Consider the following 16220-nt stretch of genomic DNA (forward strand, 5'->3'; position numbering starts at 1 on the left):
TTCAACTTTACTACAATTTGACGGAAATATTTGTACAGCAAGTTTTGACGTCTATTTGCAGAGTAAATTATAGGTAACAAATAGGTAATCGCTCGCTTTGCCAACTCTTTCCGTCAAGTTTGCTTCAAATTGCGGACGTAGATTGACGATTGACAGTAAGTTATAGGTAAGGTGGCTATCAGGGTAGTACTTCAATCATCCACTAGATAGAGTAAGGATATTTTTTTATTTGGAGAATGAATGTTATCAATTGCGCTAAACGAAAACATCACAATTACAGCATAACCACTAAATAAATAATTTATCGCGCAATCCAACTCAGACCGGCAGTAGTGTTTTTTGAAATAAATAAATATAAATAAACAATGAAGAAATTTAAACGTGCGCAAGCTGAAAACCAGGCATCAATCCAGCGGTACTTGAATAAAAATACTATTGAATCATCAAGCGACGACGATGATGATGACGATGAAGAAAAAATTAATAATAACAGCGAGCGACTGCAGCAAGCTGTTAATAAAACTCTGTCGTCTTATCAGTGCGAGGGTGGCGATGGTGGAAAAACTTTGTCCTACTTGACTGAAATCTTTCAATCTGGAGGAGCTGTCTGCTTGATTTGCATTTCGACTGTCAAAAAATCTGATCCCGTAAGTTAAATGTTTTAGGGTTTTTTTTTTTTTTTTTAATATTGTAAGTTAGATTAATTATGAAAATTGTTTTTTAGATATGGAGCTGTGGAACATGCTATTCATTCATGCATCTTATGTGTATTCAACATTGGATACGGGATAGCTTGATGTACAAGCAAGAAAAAAAGATCGATAAATTATGGGCATGGTAATAAATTTATTTTCTTATGATACTGTAATTGAGAGACAGGTCATAATTTTTTGAGAATTTTTTTTTATCAAATAAATTAGAGTAAGAAAAATTTATTTGACAAGTATCATATTTAGAAGCTCAGAAAAATTATGAATGCAATTTTTTAAAAATGATTTTTTACACCTAGTTTATTTTTCAAGAAAAATCAAAAAATTTTCAAGTGTCTACTAATTTTAGTCTCATTATTTTTTTATGGTTACTATTAATTTAATTTTTATATAGTTTTACGTCATCGATAATTATTGATTTATTCAAAGAAAAATTAATTTCGAAATTGTATTTTATTGCTTCTCACGAAATTTATTTATTTAATATAATTCAAAATTTTGATTTAATATTAATTGTTCAGTTTCTACTTAACTTCAATTTATAAGAATGACACGAAGAATTTTTTTTCAGTAATCACATTTTTAACTTCCCGCTAAGAAAATCGAAGATTTTAAAAAATCGGGAAGTTATTGTTTTCACCCCGTTTTGCAAAAATCGAGCTTTCATCAGATCTCGACGTTTTAAGGCCACAGGAAGCCTCCCTGATTACCCCCGCGATGTTGTCACTATGTATGTGTGTGTGTGTGACTATGTGACTCGCTTATAACTTCTGAACAACTAAACCGTTCAGAACCTACCAAACGGCATTCTAAAGAGTTCCCTCAAAAAAACTAAGAAAAAAAATTTTTTAAGTGGTTTTAACCTTAAAAAACCACGTCGATTGCTGCTAATCCGGTCAAAATCGGTTGATTCGTTCAAGAGATATCGTGAACGAAAGAAAACCAAAAAAAGTGTTTTTTTCACATAACTTCGACATTTCTTTTCGGATCGTTTTTGATGAAATAAAATAATTTTTAGAACTTAAAAAACCGCGTCGATCACTGACAAGGACGTAAAAATCGGTTGATTGGTTCGAGAGATATCCTCGACGAAATATTTGGAAACAAGTGTTTTTTTAACATACCTCCGACATTTTCGGAATAACTTTTAAACAGCTTTACCGATCAGTTTCAAAAACTAATCAGCTATTAACATCAAAAAATTACGTCGATCGCCGTCAAACCGATCAAAACCGGTCAATTCGTTCAAAAAATATCGTGAACGAAAGAAAACCGAAAAAAGGATTTTTTCAGAATTACTCCGAATTTCCTAGTTTTATCAATTCAAACTTGAAGATTCTTTATGAGGCTGAAAAAACAGCGTCAAATGCCGCCAACCGCGTGGAAAATCGGTTAATCCGTTCAAAAGTCATTGCGGTTTGAAAATTTAAAAAATATTATTCTATGAGACTTCTATCAGACTTTTGAGCTCGAAGAGCTCCCTTTATCTCTTATTTTAAGCTCGGAGAGCTCAAAATAACACATAAATTGTATTTTTTAGCTCGGAGAGCTCGAAAATATCCTTGGTGCAATTTTAAGCACCTAGGTATGGAATTAGCGGGAAGTTGCAGGGATGGCCCTCAGGGTCTACCGTTTTTCTAATTTTTTTTATTAAAACTCGTCAAAAATAGAAAAATATTTTTAAAATATCAATTTTCCATTATAAATATTTAGAAATAAATTTTTGTTTATTGTTTTTTAAGGGAATTTTTTATAAAATATCAACAAAAAATTGTCATTTTTACTATAAACAAAAATAAAATTGAATATTTTACGTTTAAAAGGGTAACAAGGCCTATGAGTTCAGCATACTTACATAAATAATTGAATAATACTTGATATGTTTTTATATTTAGGATCAATAATGAATGAGAAATAATTCTCTTACTATTGATCTAAAATATTAAAGATATTTAATTTTATTTTTGTTCATGATAAAGTTAACATTTTTCGTTAATATTTTCAAGAAAATAGGCTTGAATGATAATCAACGTCAAAATTTATTGATTAAATTGGATATTTTCTATTTTATTACAAATAATCTCTTAATTAGGTCTTAAATCATTTTATTGAAGAATTTCAAGTGATTCTCATGAAAAAAAAAATTAGGAAAACGGTTGACCCTAAAGGCCATCCCTGCAACTTCCCGCTACCTCCATACCTAAGTGCTCAACAATTCACTTATTTTTTAAGCTCTAAAAAATATAATTTTAGTGTAATTTTGAGCTCTCCGAGCTCAAATAAATTGCTGTTCTGTGCTTTTGAGCTCTTCGAGCTAATGGAAGTTTTATAGAACACTATTTTTTGAATTATCAAACCGCAATAACTTTTTAATGAATTAACCGATTTTCTCGTGGTTCACGGCATTCAACGTAGTTTTTTGAAAAATCTTTGAGCGTAAACTGGTCAGTCTAAAAATTTCATAGAAATTCTGAAAAAAACATTTTTTTTTCAATTTTTTTCGACAACGATATCTCACGAACAAATCAACCGATTTTGACCGGGCTGGTAGCAATCGACGTGGTTTTTTGAGGTTAAGAGCTGACTAGTGTTTGGAATTGATTGGTTCAGCCGTTTAAAAGATATTATAAAAAAAACGAATTTTCAGAAATTTTATTTTTAAGATTTCTCAAAATTGATCGATTCAAATTCTGTAAATTAGTATCAGAATTCTAGGGACAAAGGAACTCTTTAAAACGCTGCTTATTTCGATCGAATCGGATGATCCGTTCAAAAGTTATGATAGATTTACACACACACACACACACACACACACACACACACACACACACACACACACACACACACACACATACATACATACATACATACATACATACATACATACATACAATCGCGTGCATTAATTCGGGTAGGTTTCTATGATTACAGTTTTTTTGCCACTTCTAAATTTGGCCGTTTCTATATTCTAAACTTTGAAATCTGTAAATTTAACCGTTTGTAAATTTAGCGAAACGTAAAAAACAATATCACTAAAATAAGAAAAATATAAATAATTTCAAAGATAATTTATGCATATAATAAAATTTGACAAAAGAAAAAACGTCCATGTAAAAAAAATAAAATTCTAAATAAAGCTGTTTGTAAAGTCAGCGAGTTAAAAACTTGAATTATTAAAATAGCGCTAGCTTTAAAATAGCCGAATTAAATTAAAAAAAAAGAATTATTAAAATTCTTTCAAATTAAAATGTAAACAGTTGAAAAAAAGGAATTAAAAAATTTGAATATAATAAATTTAGCCGATTGAAAACCTCACTACGTTAATTTAGCCGATTCTATAGACTTGAAAATTAATAAAATTAGCCGATTCTAAACTTGGAAATTAATAAAATTAGCTGATTCTAAACTTGGAAATTAATAAAATTAGCCGTTTGTAAACCTCAGGATTCTAAAAACTAGCCGTTTCTAAACCTTCCCTGTTGAAATAATCCCATAGATTCCAATAAAAAATAACTTTATTGGGGTCTAATGTGCTTTTGTCGCTGCAAATCCATATACATATCTATACAAATTTTCAAAGGAAAAAAACGGAAAGTTTAATGGAATTTATATGTCTCGAGAATTTCTATCTGGATTTTAATGGAATTTGTATGCCTAGAGAATTTCTATCTGGATTTACCAAGATGTACTAAAGCAAGTGGGTTCTATTAGAAAATCCAATAACATAGCGTAATGGTAAAAAGTGTTTTCTGGTGGAGTGTCCAGTTTTATGATAACTTTAGTTAAATAGGTTTTTATCGGTAAATTAACTTTAAGAGTATCTTACGTCTACTTATATCAATCGGATGTTTTCAACAGGAATTGCGATCATAAAAATTATATCATTTATAAACCTCATAATTTATTAAACAATCCTATTATTATTATTATTATTATTATTATTATTATAATTATAATTATATGAGAGGTTTCCACCTATATACTGACTCATCAAGACATCTTTGGAATCATCAACCCTTGAGACTTGAAATTTGGGAGGAATATTCCTTTTCAAAGGAATATTTTGTTTAGTTCAAAAAAATTATAACTTTTATTCTATAGCTGCTATAGGATTAAAATTTGGCGAAATTATTACTTAAATGTTTTAAAATTAGTTTCTTAGCTGACCTGTACTCGGCAAAAGGAATATTCCTCTCAAATTTCAAGTCTCAAGGGTTAATGGTTCCAAAGATGTCATGATGAGTTAGTATATAGGTCGAAACCTCTCATATAATAATAATAGGATTATTTAATAAATTATGAAAGTTATAAATGATAATTTTTATGATCGCAAGGTTTAGAAACGGCGAATTTTTAGAATCCTGAGGTTTACAAACGGCTAATTTTATTAATTTCCAAGTTTAGAATCAGCTAATTTTATTTAATAAATTATGAAAGTTATGAATGATAATTTTTATGATCGCAAGGTTTAGAAACGGCTAATTTTTAGAATCCTGAGGTTTACAAACGGCTAATTTTATTAATTTCCAAATTTAGAATTGGCTAATTTTATTAATTTCCAAGTTTAGAATTGGCTAATTTTATTAATTTCCAAGTTTAGAATCGGCTAAATTCACGTGGCGAGGTTTTCAATCGGCTAAATTTATTATTTTCTAATTTTTTAATTTCATTTTTTTAAATATTTCTTTTTTTCAACTGTTTACATTTTAATTTGAAAGAATTTTAATAATTCTTTTTTTTTAATTCGGCTATTTTAAAGCTAGCGTTATTTTAATAATTCCAAGTTTTTAACTCGCTGATTTTACAAACGGCTTTATTTAGGAATTTTATTTTTTTTACATGGACGTTTTTTCTTTTGTCGAATTTTATCATAGGCATAAATTATTTTTGAAATTATTTATATTTTTCTCATTTTAGTGATATCATTTTTTACGTTTCGCTAAATTTACAAACGGCTAAATTTACAGATTTCAAAGTTTAGAGTTTAGAAACGGCCAAATTTAGAAGTGGCAAAAAAACTGTAAACATAGAAACCTACCCGAATTAATGCACGCGATTGTAAATACATACAGACACGGTGACATCACCGCGGAAATAGTCAGGAAAGCTTCTTAGGACTTCAAAACGTCGAGATCTGATGAAAACTCGATTTTCGAAAAACGGGGTGAAAACAATAACTTCCCGATTTTTGAAAATTTTCAATTTTCTAAGCGGGAAGTTAAAAATTATTTCCACCTCCAAAATTCATTATTTCATATTTAAAATCCATAAGAAATTTCATTAAATTTTTATGTATTTCAAATCTGAAAATGATAAAAAACTTTCACTTGAAACTTTTCAAAACTAATTAAATAAATTTATATTTCTCTAATTTACCACAATATTTATTTCCCCAGTCCAAAATGTCGTCAAGAGTATCCCGAATCCGAGGCGCCAACAAACTACTTCTGCTTTTGCGGTAAAACGATGAACCCGCCTTACCAACCCTGGATGATTCCCCACTCTTGTGAAGAAACTTGCGGTAAATTATTACAGCCTGAATGCGGACACGTATGCGTTCTGCTCTGTCACCCAGGACCATGTCCACCATGTCCAAAAATGGTTTCAACCAGCTGTTACTGCGGAAAAAAAGGTGCGCAACCTCGACGGTGCAACGCCAAATTCTGGAGCTGCGGAAGCCCGTGTGCCAAAAATCTTCCTTGCAATCATAAGTGTCCCGAAATTTGTCATTCCGGAGCATGTCCACCTTGTATCAGCTCGGTGACAGTTCCCTGTCACTGCGCGGACCAAATCGCCACGCGAATGTGTCGAGAATCTATATGGAACTGCGAAAAACCATGCGGTAGATTACTACCATGCCGAATTCACAAGTGTTCTGGATTTTGCCATCTTCTCACAGACTGTGGTGAGTGTCCATTAGCTAAAAACCGCACTTGTCCATGTGGAAAGAAGCGATACCAAGTTTCGTGTACGCAACCTACTGTACCGACCTGTGGCGACACTTGTAACAAACTACTAGACTGCAAATCCCACTTCTGCAACATGCGCTGCCATCCGGATGCCTGTGGTCAGTGTCTAGAAGTAGTAACCAAACAATGTCGCTGCGGTAGCTTCACCAAAGAGATAGCATGTACGAAAGACTTTCATTGCAACAAAAAATGCACCCAAATTCGACAATGTGGCCGACATCCGTGCAACAAAAAATGTTGCGACTGCATTGCGACCAACAATTACAACGTTTGTGAAAAAACATGCGACAATCTGTTGAACTGCAGAAAGCATAAATGTCCGGCTCGGTGTCACAGTGGACCTTGTTATCCTTGTCCAAGAACAGTAGTCATTCAATGTCGCTGCGGTGGATCTAAAATTACCGTTCCTTGCGGAACAACAAAGCGAATCAAACCGCCAAAATGTACAAAGTTATGCAAAATTCCACCTGACTGCCATCACACTAAACGCGAATCCCACAAGTGTCACCAAGGCCCCTGCCCACCTTGTCGGAAAATATGCGGCTTGGTGTACAAACAATGCGGACATGATTGTAAAGTAATTTGCCACCAAAATGTCTGGGTCAAAGTCCTTGTAAATGGGTCCCATCAACCAGCTGGTCCTTGGGAGACTCCTCAAGAAGCTATGCAGCTCAAAACTTTTCCCTGTCCACCTTGTGAAGTTTCTGTGATGGTGACTTGTCTTGGCGGCCATGAAACAAAGCCCTGGCCGTGCTACAAAGCAGTACCGACATCTTGCTTACGCGAGTGCGGACAATTGCTGAAATGCAGCAACCATACATGTGAATTGCTTTGCCATAAATTGAATGATAGTCCTGGAAGCAATGAACTTTGCAAACAATGTGAACTTCCTTGTTTGTTACCCAGACCACAAGGTTGCTCACACGCATGTCCGAAACCTTGCCATCCAGCGCCTTGTCCAGCTTGTAAACAGATTGTCAAAATTCCGTGTCATTGTGGAATCAATAGTCTCTACAAACGCTGCTCGGAGCTGACTAGCGCCACCCTTGATCAGAAAAATGAACTACTGAAGTGCGGGAATCAGTGCCCGAAAAATTATGCTTGTGGGCATCGATGTATTGACAATTGTCATCCTGGAGCGTGTCGCAGTAAAGAAAATTGCAACAAACGCGTTAAGGTTACGTGTTCTTGCGCGAGAATCAAGAAGAACTTTATGTGCGTTGATGTTCAGAGAGGCAATGCCGTTGTTGCGTGTGACGACCGCTGCGAGGCGCTAAAGATTGAGAAGGAGAGACTTAGGGAGGCTGAATTGGAAAAGAAGAAACGGGAAGAAGAAATTAAAAATAGAAAAGAAATTGAAAAGTTTGAACGCAAGTTCAAGCCCAGGCATAAAAGTGTTAAAACGGACGAAAATTTGGACCAAGGTCAGAAGAATGATTACATTTTTTTACAGTTTATGGTACTGGGAGTTTGTTTGACTCTTTTGGCGTGGATTACTACCGTATATTTCGATCAATAATTTATAAATATCTTAGATTTTATTTGTAATTTTATACAACTTACCAAAGTTATGTGTTATGCTCATGATGATTAGTTAATAAATTATAATGATCATAATTTAACTCATTTTATTTCTTCGAAGAATAAGTTTTCCATAATAATGTCAACAATATAGCAATGTTTGTAAAAAATAAGATTGAATGAATGTATTTAAATTGAGTACATTTCTTCTTCTGAAGACAATCTTTCTGCGGTCTGAAACAAAAATTATTGAATTCGTAAAAAGTTTTCATAAGAAAAATAAATAAAGAATAAACTTACATGTATTTCAAAATTTCCGACACCTCTAATGCTTGTGGCCGCGCATAATACAATAACAAACAGGCAACATGTTCACCAGCTGCAATTGCGCCCTCTGCAGTGCCTGGATAAGATTTCGAGTACTCACTAGCTGCGAAATAAATTCTGAAAATTTTACTTTTTACCAATAGGATAAAAAAATGTGATTGTAAAGAAAAAATGTGAATACTTTTGCGTTGGATTTGTCAAGGGATTGTGATGATTAGCCACTGAGCAAGGTTTCAGAATGTTTGTTGTACAGTTCATTTCACAATAGTGTAAGTAGTTATCTGCTTCGTCAGTACAAAAGGATTGATTCAACGCTTGAAATAAGTTCATTTTGCCAAAAAATGACGCTTCAGGGTGGTTTATAAAACCGGCTAGTAAATTTGAATCTTCCTGGGACGCATCATAGCAAAACTTAAGATTTAATTTTTTACTTAGAATTGTCATTACACTTCCAGAGTAATTTGATGCCCAGAATGGAGATTTGTAGGTTATTTCAAAATATACTGAAGGTTCAGAGACGAACAAAGATTGAATCTTAATGAATTTCAATAAATTTTTATCGTAATTCATTGATTCTATTATAATGTTTGAACTTTCTGGTGGTGGTACCGCAATAACAACGTAATTACACCTAAAAAAAAAGAAGTAAACTGTCAAAAAATCTTAGAAGAAAATATTTTTATTAAAATTGTTCACTTTTTGTTCATCTGATAAAATAATTTGAAATAAATTCATTAACATGAACAATCTAAAAAAAGCGTCAAAAACTTCAAGTGAGCGTTTTTAGTTTCACGCGCCGCCATGTTGGATCATGGCAGCCATGTTAAAGAACGTAAGTAACAAAAATTTACGACTCAAAGCCTCTAGCTAATATTTTACAAATAGTACGAGAATTATGAATTCAAAAATTAATTACTTATATGTTTTTAATGAAGTAGTAATTTGAATACCAATATCACCTTGTTTAATTTTAACAACATGCTCTGAACAATTAATCAATCCGTTTCCTTCAATAATTTGATCTTCTAACCTACTTATCACTTGAGCAATGCCTCCCTAAAAATTACATTCAACATAAATTAAAAATAGAAAGTTTTGATTCAATAAGTTATACTTACTTCAATAAAAAATCTTGTGTTGTTGTTGAATAAATACTTCAGCCGTCGAAAAAATCCGCCAGAATTATTCAACATAACAAACAGCCATAAACAAGATACTTTTTTCAGATTATTAACACCGCAAATTGCTGAAATGTAACTACGACAAATGGATCTAGCACTTGAAGAAAAAACCAAATTGTCGATGTAATCACTAACGCTTAAGCTAGCTAAATATTTGGCATCATCATCTTTTGTATAGTCTTCAAAATCTGGTTTCTTACAACATATTTCAATCTTTTCATGAAATAATAAATAAAAATAGTTTTTAATTTATAACTCAAATAAAAATTATTAAAGTAGAAAGTAGTGTACCGATTTAAAAAAATAACAGACTTGTGAAGAAATAATTGAAGAATCTTCATGAATATTAACTAATTTTCTTTTTTTCATTCGCAGAATCATTTTCTCAAAATCACTTTTTCGTCCATTAATTACTGCTATGTTCAGATTGTCAAGTAAATTTGTAAAATTTTTTTGGAATTCATGGCCGTAGAATCCATTAATATTTTTACAGCGGCCTCCAACTTTATCTATTTGAGGTAAAAAATAATTATTATCTTTTTTTTTAATTTTGATATCATAAACCTTTGAATAAAATATGAACATAACCTTGACTTTCGATAATCAACACAGAAAGATTGACATTTTTGTTCAATAAATAGTATCCAGCTGTCAATCCCGTCAATCCACCACCAATGATAATTATGTCATAATTATTCTCACCATCAAAAATAACGTCATTGGATTCTTCCATTAAGTATAAGAACAATAAAACTATATTTGCTTCTAACAAGATCTGGGAAAATTAGGTTATAAATTTATAAAATATTGAACTTGCTTGCACATGCGCCATAAATTATTTGTATCTTCATATTCAAACACCACAATATTTATTTATTTTTTTTTTTTACGAGCAATAAGAAATTACAATTTATAGTAATTAAATTATCTATTCAAATCACTTTGTTAAATAAAAACACACGCATAATCACAGAAATATATTATAATGATTATTTAACGAAGTATGTATAGAATATATCATTAGCAAAAATGATTTCAAATATCAGTAATTAAATCCAATATTTGAAATGTTGTATTAAAAATAGATTTCTTTTAGCTCGGAAAAATGTGACAGCAGAATTAAATATTAAAAAATCAACTCATTCGGAATTCAATCAGGATTACTGTATACTTCACAACCGTATCCAACAACTGTGAACAAATTATGAATATCAAAAGTTTGAAAAATAAGTTTTTCACTATTTTAATTATATCATGCTAAAAGATATTAGAAATTAATTTTAATTTAAACTTATCGTGAGTAACAGAGTAACATCTGTGTTTATGAAATTACAAACGCAGCATTCCAATTGTCGGTGTAACAAAGTCCATGAAAAATCACACAGCTGAAATTATTAATTTTTATCAGTAAACGTACACAATCTACTCGGAAAAAAATCTTTATATATATATATATATATATATATATATAAAATTGGAGGTGTGTGTCCCTATATTTCACTTTGCAGCCAAAACTATGCATCGCAGACGAATAGTGTTTATCTGTGGCAATAAGTACAAGGTTCCCATCGTGCACTATGGTGGTTGCAAGTCGATAATTATAAGGGTGTAAAAGATACAGGGGTTGAAAGATGTCAACTTTAAGAATGTGAGACTATCATTAGTCTGAAATAGTCTGGATTGTTCTGGAATGATCTAGAAAGCTTTAATATGTATATCAATGTTCTGATTGATCGAAATTGTTCTAGAAAATTCTAGAATGATCCAGAAATTTCTAGAATGATCTGGGAAGTTTTAAATTCTACGTTTAGATACTGATCAATTGAGAATGTTCTAGAAAATTTTTAAATGATCGGGGAAGTTATAAAATTGACATTTAGATTCTAAACGAATGAGGATGTTCTAGAGAATTCAAGAATGATCCAGAAATGTCTAAAATGATCTGGGAAATTCTAGAATTAAATGGGGAGTTCTAAAATCTACATTTAGATTCTAATCAAATGAGAATGTCCTAGAATATTCTAAAATGATCTAGGAAGTTCTAAAATCTAAGTTTAGATTCTGATCGCATGAGAAAGTTCTAGAAATTTCTAGAATGATCTGGGAAATTCTAGAATGATATAGGAAGTTTTAAAATCTACGTTTAGATTCTGATCAAATGAGAATGTTCTAGAAGTTTCTAAAATGATTTAGGAAGTTATAAAATCTAAGTTTAGATTCTAATTGCATGAGAAAGTTCTATAAAATTCTAGAATGATCTAAGAAGTTCTAAAATCATTGGGGAAGTTCTAAAATCTACGTTTAGATTCTGATCAAATGAGAATGTACTAGAAAATTCTAGAATAATCTAGAAATTTCTAGAATGATCTGAGAAGTTTTAAAATGATATGGGAAGTTCTAAAATCTACATTTAGATTCTGATCGAATGAGAATATTCTAGAATGATCTGGGAAGTTTTAAAATGATGTGGGAAGTTGTAAAATCTACGTTTAGATTGTGATCAAATGAGAATGTTCTGGAAGATTTTAAAATGATCTGAGAAATTCTAAAATCTACGTTTAGATTCTGATCGAATGAGAATGTTCTAAAAAATTCTAGAATGATCTAGAAATTTCTAGAATGATCTGGGAAATTCTAGAATGATATAGGAAGTTTTAAAATCTACGTTTAGATTCTGATCAAATGAGAATGTTCTAGAAAATTCTAAAGTGATCTAGGAAGTTCTAAATTTACGTTTACACAGTAAAAAATTTTTCGTCATTGTGTAGTGTAAAAATTTTTGTGTAGAATATTACACTCCAGTGTGTAGAATTTCACATTCTCATGTGTTGATTTAACACACTAAAATGTTGAATTAATATTGGTTTGTGTAAAAACAGTCAGTAACACAAATATTTGTGTTAAATTTGACGAAAATTTTTTTACTGTGTAGATTCTGATTGAATGAGAGTGATTTAGAAAATTCTAGAATGATCTAGAATAACTCCGAGTAAAGTAGAAAGCTTCAAAGTGTATTCTTATTGGTCGAAAATATGCTGGATTGTTTTCGTAACTTTTAAAACATCTCAAAAAATTTTCTAATATCAACAAATAACTGCACTATTAAAAATGACCCGGCGAAGCGGGTGTTCACGGCTAGTTTTTATATAAACCGAAGTTCTTATATAGAAGCGAGCTCGGAACCTATCGCTCGCCAGACTTACGCGCTACCCGCATCGCTACACCGCCGACTGAGAAAAGTTGAATCTCAGTAGTCACATAAACTTTTTAAATGACGCGTCTTCAAATGACTAAGTTCTAAGTGGAATCTGATAAGAAATTTTACGAAGAAATTAAATGAATAATAATAATTATATCTACAGACATTCAAAATTGAAATTTAGTTTCCCATTCTCAATTATTTATCTTATACTTCTATTCTCAATTGTAAGATTCGGTAATTGCTTACCCGAGTCAAAATTAAAAAAATGATTTGAGCCTATTGAGCCTCCTTTCTTTTGTTGTTGGGTTTGCATGGAAATTTAAAACTGTATTTTCACCCTTATCGGCCTAAAAATAGGCTGTTGAGATCGAAATCACAGTTTAAAACTGTATTTTGAGCCTAAAGAGCCTACCTCGAGGGTCTGTAGGTTGTTTACATCTTTTTATTTTTTAGAACATAATATTTTTATAATAGCAAAAATTTTATAATTAAAAAACTGGACTTAAAAAAATTTTTAACTTTTATCGTTGCAAAAAATTTTTTAAGTGTAGAGTTGAAATAAAAATTATGACTATTGTAATTAATGTTGCAACAATTGATCAATAATCCATAAAATATACGGACAGTAATAAGCAATAACATCTCAACTTAAACTTTTTCTAATGTTTATCGTTAACATATTCGGGTTTATATATGGGGCATTTCATGCCAAATCGACCACTCTTGACCTCGAGGATTTTCGATTTCCTGAAATTTTTGTATCTTTCTCTACCCTACTGAAAACAATTTTAAAAATTTTTTAAAAATTTTTACCCAACCAAAAAAAAGTTACGAGTTATTTAAAGAAAAATATGTTTTTTTTTTTTGTTAAATAACCATAACTTTTTTGAAAATTGACTTATTTGGATTTTTTCTTTTTTTAATTTTTGTTTTAAAATGTACTTTTTAGAAAAAAAAAAAACCAAAATAATAATTTGGATTCATATTCTACGTTTTTTTTTTTAACTTTTGGAAAAAACGAAAATTTGGGGATGATGCTCAGTTTTGATTTCCAATTCATTTTTTTTATAAAAAACCAGTATTTTTTGCGAATTTCCTAAAATTTTCAGAGTGGCATTTTTTTTCTTTCTATTGTCTTTTTTAGAAATGAAAAAAAAAATTTTTTTTCAATGTTTGTTTTTTGTTATACCACTGAAAATTTTTCAGCAGACTTAGAAAACTTCAAAATCCGAGAAAAAAAAATTTTAAATGACAATCATCGATAAGATGGATTATTTTTTTTTTTTTCAAAACTATAGTCTGATAGTGAGAAAATACTCAAATTCTCCTGAATTTAGGATATGTAAATTATTTAAACGTGTAAAAAAATGAAATCACATTCCATTCAAGTCTACTGTTTATAAATCATTCAACAAAAATATTTTTTGCTGTGTACATGAAAATAATTTCAAACAAATTTTGTTTGAAATTAATTGCCTCAAAATTTTTGAAAGTTCATGCGTTACTCCAAAATGGATCAAACAACAATTTCATTTTTTTGTTGTTGCATGTAGTTTTGGAAAAAAAATACAAAAAAAAATTGAATGCTTTTTTTAATTTTTGATCTAACTTCATTGAAAAATAATAATCAAATCTTTTCGATGATTGTTATTTTTAATTTTTGTTTTTATTTTTTTTTCTCGGATTTTGAAGTTTTCTAAATCTGCTGAAAAATTTTTAGTGCCATAACGAAAAACAAACATTTAAAAAAAAATTTTTTTTTTCATTTTTAAAAAAAATAGTAAGAAAAAAAATGCCACTCTTAAAATTTCAGGAAATTCGCAGAAAATGCTGAAATATTTTGTAAAAAAAAATCGAAAATCAAAAATGGCATTTATCCCGAAATTTTCGTTTTTTTTCCGAAAGTTTCAAAAAAAACGTTGAATATTGATCCAAATTATTATTTTTATTTTTTTTTTTAAAAGTACAATTAAAAACAAAAATTTTCAAAAAAAAACATCCCAATAAGTCAATTTTCAAAAAAGTTATGGTTATTTAACAAAAAAAAAAAAACATATTTTTCTTTAAATAACTTGTAACTTTTTTTTGGTTGGGTAAGAAAATTTGAAAAAATTTTGAAAATTATTTTCAATAGGGTAGAGAAAGATACAAAAATTTCAGAAAAATCGTCACCATATAAATTTAGTTTATGAGAATGATGAGATGTATATCAACTCATCGGTCGTACGGTGTAGGGGTTAGTTATCGGTCTGGCAAGCGCGCGGCTCGGGTTCGAATCTCGGTTAAAACGGATTTTCATGTTATTTCTATAATTAGCGAATGTTAGGTTTAAATTAAGAGTCACACAGTCTGAATTTGCGATAGCTCTACAATATAAATAAAATATAGATATGACATTGGCAAAATCCTTTTTTTATCAAATGGCATGCGCCGGACATAGCATGCCGCTAACAGCAGCCATTTTTATCTGAATCCATTCCCCTTTCCTTTCTTTCCCCTCGCTTACATCGTATTAACCAATAAGGATCTTTTTTACGGTAGAGATGTAGACTCAGTAGGCTCAATTTATGGTTCTAAAACGGTGATTTCAGCCTAACTTTGGTAAAAGCGGACAAATATACCACTTGTAGGCTGAAATTACAGTTCTGATATACGTGTCATAATAGTCGAAAAAATCTAAAACCATAATTTCAGCCTATAACTCCTCGAGTAGGTTGTGGAGGCTTAAAATATGTTTTTAATTTTGACTCGGGTATTTTCACGGGGTGTGAAATCAACATGTTTAGATTATTTTCTACTTAATAGATATTTTTTTTTTTTTTAGAATAAATCTAAAATAGAAAAATTTTTTTTTCAAAAATGTTAATTTTTGGGATAAGAAAAATTATGAAACATGTCAATTTTTTAACTAAAAACAAATTATGAAAAATGTCAAATTTTGGGTTAAAAAAAAGTTTTAGCAAAATATCTAAAAATTAATATTTTTGAAGAATTTTTTTTTCTACTTGTAAAATATTTTTTTTTATTAGAGTAAATCTAAAATAGAAAAATTTTTTTACATTTTTTGAAAAATTTTCATTTTTGGATTAAAAACAATTGTGTTAAATTTCAATTTTAGAATAAAAAAAAATATGAAAAACGTCAATTGTTGGATTAAAAAAAAAAAAACTGAAAAAATATCAAAAAATTAATATTTTCGAAAAATGTTTTTTTTTTATTTGTTTATTTTTATCCATAAAATACGAAACAAATCACCAAAAATTGATTGACCAAGTGGATGAATTTTATTGACGATTTTCTATCAGATTCT

General features: G+C 30.2%; 2 protein-coding genes across 3 annotated transcripts; one reads left to right on the forward strand and one right to left on the reverse strand.

Moving 5' to 3' along the window:
• The first annotated feature begins 261 nt into the window (after positions 1–261).
• On the forward strand, positions 262–8294 carry LOC123273867 (NF-X1-type zinc finger protein NFXL1). Its single transcript, XM_044741343.1, has 3 exons — positions 262–647; positions 725–837; positions 6107–8294. The coding sequence occupies exons 1-3, from the start codon at positions 366–368 to the stop codon at positions 8196–8198; spliced, it is 2487 nt and encodes an 828-aa protein (XP_044597278.1). The 5' UTR covers positions 262–365; the 3' UTR covers positions 8199–8294.
• Positions 8293–10556, reverse strand: LOC123273869 (amine oxidase [flavin-containing] B-like). 2 transcript variants are annotated; one of them, XM_044741345.1, is made up of 7 exons: positions 10297–10556; positions 10000–10217; positions 9646–9921; positions 9444–9583; positions 8709–9158; positions 8501–8644; positions 8293–8434 (listed from the first exon to the last, which is right to left on the reverse strand). In XM_044741345.1, the coding sequence occupies exons 1-7, from the start codon at positions 10439–10441 to the stop codon at positions 8308–8310; spliced, it is 1500 nt and encodes a 499-aa protein (XP_044597280.1). In that variant the 5' UTR covers positions 10442–10556; the 3' UTR covers positions 8293–8307. The 2 variants fall into 2 exon arrangements, with proteins under 2 accessions (XP_044597280.1, XP_044597281.1); XM_044741346.1 differs by lacking the exon at positions 8293–8434 and having other exon boundaries at positions 8540–8630.
• Positions 10557–16220: the final 5664 nt, after the last annotated feature.

This window comes from Cotesia glomerata, unplaced genomic scaffold, assembly GCF_020080835.1.
Source record: "Cotesia glomerata isolate CgM1 unplaced genomic scaffold, MPM_Cglom_v2.3 scaffold_15, whole genome shotgun sequence".
Taxonomy (NCBI): Eukaryota; Metazoa; Arthropoda; class Insecta; order Hymenoptera; family Braconidae; genus Cotesia; species Cotesia glomerata.